Source organism: Mastomys coucha, unplaced genomic scaffold (genome assembly GCF_008632895.1).
Source record: "Mastomys coucha isolate ucsf_1 unplaced genomic scaffold, UCSF_Mcou_1 pScaffold22, whole genome shotgun sequence".
In the NCBI taxonomy this organism is placed as follows: Eukaryota; Metazoa; Chordata; class Mammalia; order Rodentia; family Muridae; genus Mastomys; species Mastomys coucha.
Genome location: NW_022196905.1, coordinates 78,703,776 through 78,713,436, shown reverse-complemented (window position 1 = coordinate 78,713,436; position 9,661 = coordinate 78,703,776). Strand labels below are relative to the sequence as shown.

Genomic DNA, 9,661 nt, shown 5'->3' with positions numbered 1-9,661 from the left:
GAGGAAGAAAGGAAGCAAGAGAGGACAAAGAGCAAGAGAGAGAGGAAGAAGGCAAGAAGGTAAGAGAACAAGAGAGAGGGGAGGGGGAGAAGCACCCCTTATACTGTGTGAGGCATGGCTATCTGGGGGATGAGCCATGCCTGGCTGTGGTCAGATGACTGGGGGTAGGGTCCAGCTAGAATGTTGGGAGCTTGGGGCATTGTCTACCTGACAGAGCACACATCTCCTGCCGGGGCAGCTGTAAGAGGTTGGGACTGAAACAGTAGCCAAGGACTCAGGAGTTCTGACCAAACACCTTCCATCCCTTGCAGGCAGAGATATTGCCAACTGGGTCACAGGGGTTCAGACCTATTATTACTCAACTGGGCCTAGTTTGCCTGAACAGACCACTGCCCTACAACAAACTGCTAAATATACTAAAATATCTTAATCAATGGAAAAAATTATAGCATATTAGCCACCGTTTGATAATATCAAAAGCATTCATTCAAATTTACTTGCTATAGATTTTTTAAAATGTTTTTCTTCTCTTCTTAGTATTCACATAATGTTATACAATAAAATGAAGTTTCTCCAAAGAACGCTTGAAAACGACAAACATTTTTTTTAAAAAAAAATGTGCTTTATGGGTCAGGGGAAAAAAAAAGAGTGCGTATCCACTAGAATTTACTTACTGTATTTTGTTTTGTTTTGTTTTGTTTTGTTTGTGTGTGGTATGCTCATGGAGACCACAAGAGGACACTAAATCCCCTGAAGCTACAGCAGTTGTAAGATGCCTGACTTGAGTGCTAGGAACTTAGGAACTCTTAAATTCTTAACTGACACCCCAACCCTGGAGTTTATTTTTGAACATGACTTACAATGTTTCCATTAACATAGTCAAGCTGTTCTTTTTTAAAGTTTAAAGTGGAGATATCATTTTAAAACAGGATTTCACACGCAGAGCAAGGTTGCAAGGACTTTACGATTTCTTGGCTACCTTTGACCTGTACATCACCAGGTATTAACATTTTCTGTGCTATCCTGTCCTTCTGCTGTAAAAGGACACTGTGACCAAGGCAACGCTGAAAAAAGAAAGCACTGAGCTGGGGCTTGCTTGCAACTTTAGAGGGCTAGTCTATGATTGTCGCATCATGCTGGAACAAGAGCCGAGAGAGCTTGACATCTTGGCCTGTAATCAGCAGGCAAAGATTTGGGGGAGCACTGGGCCTGCAGTGGGCTTTTGAAACCTCAACAACACACTTCCTCCTCCAGCAAGACCCAGTCCCTCAATCCTTCCAAACAGTGCGTCTACCAGGGAGTAAGCTTGCAAATATATGAGCCTGTGAGGGACATTCTCATCCAAACCACCACAGCTGTCTTTGCTCCTAAATGATTTTGAGTTGTTTAAAAGCTGGGGATATGGTATTTCTTTACCAGTCTCGGCTTCACTGTGTGTTTAAGAGATCTCATTCACCCCCACAATAGGGGCATTAAAATAAAGAAATTAGCCCTTATGGGATACTATCATTTAATCTATACACCCAATTCAAATTTCAAATTTCATCTGTCATCCTAGTTTCTTTCTGCCCTTTAAAAAAATTTTACTTAAATAATTTTTAAATAATGTATTTTGATTATATTTTCCCTCTCCCAATCCTCCCAGACCTTTCCCAATTTCAGCTCTTTTAACAACAACAAGACAAAAAACAAAAAAAAAACAAGGTTAAATGGTGGTTTCTATGCTGTGTCACCAAAGTCTCTTTCCCTGGAATTGTTCCTGTCTCCTTCCATATTTTATAAGAGTGATACTTTTGAAGACAATGGGCCATTTACAAATTGCTCCTCAGTTTAGGTTTACCTATAGCTTAAGCAAGCATACTGAAGATGTAATATTGGTTTCATCTCAATGCATTGTCTACGGAGACAAATGATGTCAACTTGTCATCTTATCTATAATGCTAATTACATGGTTATTTCTCTGTTATAAAGTTGTCTTACTCTTTATGATGAATAAGTGTCTAAGAGGTGATACTTTGATATTTTCTCAATGTCCTATTCTCAAAATTTCACTGATTATTTTTGCCAATTATTGATTTTTGCTGAAGTCAGTATTATAGTGATTAGCAAACAACTCCATTTTATTTATACTCCTTACTTTATTAACACTCTATATTAAAGAAAAGCTTTTAGTTATGCCCATTTTTGTTCTTATGTAATTTACATCCATGTGGATTCGTGGATTCTTGCTTTGTTTGATAGTTTGTCATTACTTTTTGTTTGTTGGTTTTTAAACAGAGTCTTTCTGTGTAGCTGTGGCTAGCTTGGAACTTGCTATGCTGGCCTGGAGCATATGACTTCTAAGGTCTGCTTGCCGATATTTCCCAAATGCTGGAATTGGAGTGTGCCACCAAATCCTGGCTTATTATTACTTTTGATTAGTTTTTTCTTGTCATTTGATTGTTAAACATTTTTGGATTTATTCAACTGGATTTTAGTCTCTCTTTCATATTCATGTCTTGTCCAAACAGTTCTGGACTCTGGCACCTCCATCTGAAGAACATACTGTATTTTGTCTCCCTCAGGTTCTGGACCTTCTACTCCAGTGAGCACTGGATTCTTTTGGTAAAGGAAGGAACTTGGAAACCAAGCTTCAGCCTCCCCTCTAGGGCAGAACTGAAATAAATATACACATATTAGTACACAGACACATTCACAAATAGGCTCTTACCTACTTTTACGCTGTATAGTCTCCCATAATTGTATTGTCTCCCATAATTCATTCAGCCACTGTTTTGTAAAAAGTCATGTTGATCATTCTGATACTTTTTGGTTCCAAATAATGAATCATTAGTGGATGATCTGCACAATTCTTTCCACGTATTGGGTTTATGGATATATGTTTAAAGTAAATCTCTAGGTGTAGAACTGATGATGAAAAAATGCTATCTTAGAATTATCCAGAGGAATAGAATCAATAAAATGTATATAGAACCTGAATAAGGGATTTATTAGACTGGCTTATGTGGGGCTCTCTTTGACCATCACAGCCAGGAGAACGATGATCCACCAGAGACAAGAAAGTAGTTCTGTTCTACACAACTCAGTAGCAGGTGTCGGTTCAAACTTTAGGAGTCTGACCCCCAAATGGTTTATTTAGGAATAGCTAAGCACAGTAGAGCTTAGCAAAATTTTTCTGGTGATAATTGACTCAATCCCATGTACACAATGATCACATCAAAAGTCTTTGTTAAAGACTATATGAGATGTTTCATAAAGAGGATTTCTACAGATTGATGTGTGACATCTTCCATAAGGATGCATTCTATACATGGCAAGCTGTTGATAAGAGTCTGGAGGAGGATTTGCTGTGGTCCCAACTGCACAGAAAGTGCAAAGGCTCCAGGTTATTAACCACATCGACTCCCAGGCTTCTGGGTGGAAAACAGGCTATATGTTCTTCCACTTGAATGGACAGCCCTGTGTGCTTATCTGTGAGCACAAGGACCTCTGTGCCTCCCACAGGCTTACCCGATCAGAGGCTGGACAATCCCACTACCTTGATCTGCAGACAGAAGCCTTGGGAAAGCCAGAAACTGGAAGATTCAAAGCAACAGAGACCAATTATACGGCACCTGTTTGAGGATGGAGGGCTCTGTAAACTAGGTGGATAGTTGCCACCGTAGAAGCAAATCCAAAAGCTGAGCAATCAGGATTCTGCCCTTTGAGGCAAAGACAACAGCAAGAGCATGCTAGTACTCTGGGAATGTGGAGGAATGCAGACCCAAGACTCCCTCATCCCACACTTGGCTCTAGATGGGCCTTAAGCCATAAGGCAATGCTATCCACATTCAGAGTGAATCTTCCTCCTTCAGTTGACTGAGCCACATGTCAGTCATCTCTTGGATGCACCTTCACAGACACATACAGAAATATGTTTTACCAGCTTTCTAGGCATTTCCCAATCTGGTTAAGTTGACAACCAAGATTATCCATTGCATTTGTAACTGTTAGTTATTGTCAAATGGTTAGTTAACATATTCCATTACTGTAGTACCAATTTCCATTCCCGATAGCAACACATAGAGATGTTGGTTTCCACAGCATCTTGCCAAAAATGCAGTGCTACACTTTTATATTTTGGCCATTAGTGAAAACACCATTTCTTCTATAACTTACTGACGTTATTGTGGGGGTCCAGGGAAGGAAAGAGTTTCCTTTCCCTTCTTTTCAAGACTCTGAATGTATAAAAAGAAAATTTATTTGAGAAGAAAAGCAAACAAGCACTCCAGAGGAATTGCAGTGAGCTCTTTCAAAGGAGTTAGTTGCTCAGCGAGTCCTGTGCCTTGGACTTTAAAGAAGTTTCACGAATGGGATGGGGAGCATATTTGTGGGTAAAGTGATGTCTTCCCTGCCCCCCCAAGTCAGGGTGGAACAGATCTCTCTTTTTGGGTACTTCTCCCCATGACCCTCTAGAAAATGGTGTAGGGGAAACAAAATGAAAGGTCACAGAATGGAGCTGAGGTCTTTTGAGAATACGAGCTCTTCTTCAGTGGACACATGTGGGAAACTTCCCAAGCGCCTTGTTTTTGATACCATGGGAGAGACCTATCTGCAGCCTGTAGGTTGTTTGAACACCAAGGAGCTTTCTACTCCCAGGAGGTACCGCTACCAAGATACAATTTTAGTTTTCTTGGTTGCTTCAGAGATAACTTCTTTCTGAGACTGTCCATGGCAAGGTGATGTTCATTACTGATCTCATGGCTGTCAGCCAGTTAAAACTTTGTGGTTTTAAAATTGAAGCTTTATACTGAGATCTGGTGCCCAGGTTTTATAACTTTTCAAGCCATAAAAAAAGCAAGAGTGGGGGTACCTTCCACCAGACCCCTCTCCCAACGACACTGCTTTTTCCACTCAATATTACCAGAAAAGAAGCCATGAGAGCAATCTCAGGTTTCCATCATTCTAAAATGTATAACACATGGGCCAGGTGTGGTGGTGGCACATGCCTTTGATCCCAACACTCAGGAGGCAGAGGCAGGTGGATCTCTATGAGTTTGAGGCCAGCCTATCTACAAATCAAAACCACAACAGCCAGGGCCCTGTTACACAGAGAAACCCTGTCTTGAAAACCCAAAAATGAATAAATAAACATTAAAAATGTAAAAGTATAGCGTTTTACTAGGCCTTTCAATGTCTAAAACAAGTTTAATATGTATTTTAGGGATATATTGTAAAAGGCACAGTTTTAAACACTATGGATAGGAAATGAACAAAACCACTTTCCAAAAGGTTTCTCAGTGTAACCACAGGGGAGTTGAAACCACAAGTGAGGTTTAAGTCCTCTGGTGATCATTGTTCTTCAAGGCAGAAATAATTCCAATTACAAAATCCTACGGGGTCATCCAAATGAAGACAAACGCAGTTCAAGGAAATCTCCCTTAAAAATTTCAATACAAGGAATTCAGAAGTTGCTTTAGGGTTGAAAGCCAGAAGAAAGAAGGGAAAGGGGCTGGAGAAATGGCTCAGCGGTTAAGAGCATTGGCTGCTCTTCCAAAGGTCCTGAGTTCAATTCCCAGCAACCACATGTTGGCTCCCAACCATCTATAATGGGCTTTGATGCCCTCTTCTGGTTTGTCTGAAAATAGCTACAGTGCACTCATACACAAAATAAACAAAAATCTAAAAAAAAAAAAAAAAAAAAAAAAAAAAAAAAAAAAAAAAAAAAAAAAAAAAGAAAGAAGGAAGAAACATTTTCAACACTTTCAGGAAAGACACATAACTTTTTCTTGTTTGTTTCCGCAGTTATATATCTTCAGGATGATCTACATAGCAGACGGCTCTGGTCCTGCAGTTTTCTCACAATGTGTGACCCACTGCAGCTTTCCGAAGTGGTGGCATCAAGCCTTCTACAATTTCTTCACCTTCGGCTGCCTCTTCATCATCCCCCTCCTCATCATGCTAATCTGCAATGCCAAAATCATCTTCGCCCTCACACGAGTCCTTCATCAAGACCCACGCAGTACGTATTCCTTAGATCTAAGAATCACTGTAGACAAACAGTATTTAAACAGTAACACTTTTACGCAGCGTGGTCATGCTTTAGCGATGGTGACGAACAGTTCACAAAGGTTAGGTCATTTAACAATTCACAATCACCCCTTGAAGTAATATTTTTACTATATACTATAGATGAGATCTTTAACTGATACCTCATGTTCTCATTTTTCACCGTAGAATAAAGGTCATTCATATGAGGGCTCAGAAATCCCGACAGGTCCTAGTAGATTTACGCGCAGTTAAGAGCTGGTGGGAGAAGGTGTGGGGGGTAGCCATTTTCAACAGTGGTATACCAGCTTCCTAAGGTGCAGCTGCTCCTACAAGCAACTGAACTGGCTGGCTTTGTGTCAACTTGACACAAGCTAGAGACATCGGAGAGGAAAGAGCCTTGGTGGAGGAAAGCCTTCTTTGAGATCCAGCTGTAAGGCGGTTTGTCGAGTAGTGATCAATGGGAGAGGGGCCAGCCCATTGTGGGCAGTGCCCCTCCTGGGCTGGTGGCCCTGAGTTCTATAAGAAAGACTGAGCAAACCATGGAGGCTTCCTGTTTACTGGCCTGCTTCTGATGGGTCATTAGCTCCTGCCTCCAAGTTCCTGTTCTACTTGAGTTCCTATCCGGGCTTTCCTTTGATAAAGAGCACAGATGTGGAAATATAAGCTGAATAAATCCTTTCTTCCTCAACTTAATTTTTCATCATGGTATTTCGTTTGCAGCCATGGAAACCCTTACTAATACAGCAACCTTCATGAATTTCATTAGGTCCTTTGGCACAGCCATATCCAATGGAGTCATGAAGTCAGCACAGATGCTTGTCAGAGTTCCAGCAAAGCTGAGCCAAATGTCCCATTCGCTGTCTTTCTATCTCCAACTTTTAGGTTTGGGCCCCTGCATGTTGCATTCTTGGGAACTTTCTGCATTATGATTCATTTTATGTCTTTTCCTGAAAAAATTATGTCTGAGTCTTTTTGAGAAAAATCCTAAAATTAACTTTATCTGGCCACTCTTTGGACGTCTTCCTTATGCCCTAGAGATCACTAAGCACAGATAAGCACATAGCTTGTTGACGAAGTCATTACTATGGGAACCTTCGTGAGGTATTTGCCCCTGAGCAAACTCAAACAGTATAATTGGTGCAGGGTTAACAGAGACAATTGGCAAACTCTGGCCAGGAGAAAAGGTTAAGATTCAAGGCCTTTTTTAAAATTATAGACTTAGAGCAATCTAAAATGTAGGTTAAAGATAGGGGGGTCATACAGGGTACACCCTGGAAGAAAAAAACTCAGTAAATAAGATGGATTGACAAGAATAAACTTTTCCTACCTTATAGCATAAATGATGAAACATACAGTAAAAGGAGTTAGGTATTAGCATTTGCTAGTCATAAAAAGACCAGTTCAGATATTTCTGTTTGTCTGGAGGACTTTAAAACTGCAGACGTTTCCAGCCTAAAACCAGGCTTTCTAACAAGTGTGTTGGCTTTGGTGCAGACATTCTTTAGATTCTTTAAATCAGAGTTATAAGGCTAATAATAAGAATAAAATCTGTTCTATTTGTATTTTCTAATTGTGACTGAACTTGTAACCTGGGACATGTAATGAAAAAACAAAAACAAAAATAAAAACAAACAAACACATAATCTGTACCACTTGGATAATCATGACTCTGCCTTTATTCTGTAACAGTTGTAGAAATGAACAAGCAGCTGGTTGTTAGTCTGTCAGAGCTGCAAGGTTCACCTCACCATGGAACCTGAGTCACTCTCACCCTTGGGCTGACTCTTAATCACCTCTGCAGGTCCTTGTCAGCAAGAATCTTCATGAGGTCCCCCAGGAAGCCCCACCCGCACCCCACCCCAACCCCTGGTAGTTAGGAGTTAGGTAGTCATTCAAAAAGGGCAGGGAGGGGGCAAGGGAAGGCATGAAAGTAGAAATGGGACTGATCTGGAGGAAGAGGTAAGAGAGGGAAGGGAGCAGAAGAGCTATGGAGGAGAGGGTGAATATGATTCAAACACCACACACACACACACATACACACACATACACACACACACACACATATACATGCATACACACACATATACATACATATACACACATACACACATACACACATACACACACACACACATACACACACATACACACACATACACACACACACACACATATACATACATATACATACATATACACACATACACACATACACACACACACACACACACACATATACATGCATACACACACATATACATACATATACACACACACACACATACACACACATACACACACATACACACACACACATATACATGCATACACACACATATACATGCATATACACACATACACACATACATACACACATACACACACAAACACATATACACACATACAAACATGTACACACATATACACACATATATACACATAAACACACACACATGCACACACACATATACACATGTACACACACATATACATATATATACACACATACACACAAACACAGACATATACACACATGCATACACATACACACATATACACATATATATACACACACACGTACACACACATACCTACATATATACACACACATATGCATCATATTGAACTCACTTTTGTGTATAATTAATAGATGCAAAATAAATGGATAATTACTTTATTAAAACTTAGGATAAGTACTAAAAATATACTCCTACTGGACTAATTCACTGAACATCAGATGTCTAGAATACGGCAACCAACTTCATATTTTAATTGAATACCTCTGTTTTTCAAATCTTCTTTGGTTTAACAAAAATTTAAAGATGACTCTACTCTTCATTCTTTCCTAGGGGAAAACGTAGTATAAAAACATATTTATTTGCTAAGGCAGTTCTATTACATAGCCCAGGCTAGCTAACATCCTGCTTTTGCTTCCCTGATCGGAGTCTTACAAATGAACACTAACACTCCCGAGTGGGTTAGGGTAGAAATATTTTTAAGTAAATCATCAATATTGGAATTATTTTTCTTATAATCAGTGGGTAGAATGAATGAGTCTTCCTTCCCTTTTTGATCACTTCAGTTTTGTGAGAAAGCTGACTCAACACTTCCTCTTTGTCCCTGTTTAACAGAACTACAGCTGAATCAATCCAAGAATAATATCCCAAGAGCTCGGCTGAGGACTCTAAAGATGACAGTCGCATTTGCCACCTCCTTCGTCGTCTGCTGGACTCCCTACTATGTCCTAGGAATTTGGTACTGGTTTGATCCGGAAATGTTAAACCGGGTGTCAGAGCCAGTGAATCACTTTTTCTTTCTCTTTGCTTTTCTAAACCCATGCTTCGACCCGCTTATATATGGATATTTCTCTTTGTAATTGGGAGACTACACAAGAACTCCTATAAGAAGAAGGTAACTCATCTCCCCAGTTGGGAATAAACTCTAAGCTTTCGACACACCTATATACAAGGCAGCTTAGGTTATCAACCTTATTCTTGTACAGAGTTTGTTGCTAGAGCTTCAAAAGACCTTCAAATAAATCCTGAACTGTGTCCTTAATCGGAAGCTTCTAAACTAAGCCTCAGGCTCGTCCGATGTTTTATTGCATATGATTTGGGATTCTTTACTTCCT

The 9,661-nt window shown here is 39.9% G+C and overlaps 1 protein-coding gene across 2 annotated transcripts in view; it reads left to right on the top strand.

The window, feature by feature from the left end:
- The window catches only part of Gnrhr (gonadotropin releasing hormone receptor), a 16,614-nt gene extending 7,015 nt beyond the window's left edge, over positions 1-9,599 (top strand). The window contains exons 2-3 of one of the 2 annotated variants that reach the window (XM_031341999.1): positions 5,785-6,001; positions 9,162-9,599. In XM_031341999.1, coding sequence (XP_031197859.1) covers positions 5,785-6,001; positions 9,162-9,406 — 462 coding nt within the window. In that variant the 3' untranslated portion in view covers positions 9,407-9,599. The remainder of the gene's footprint in view (positions 1-5,784; positions 6,002-9,161) is intronic. The other variant, XM_031342000.1, reaches the window with a different exon arrangement.
- Positions 9,600-9,661: the final 62 nt, after the last annotated feature.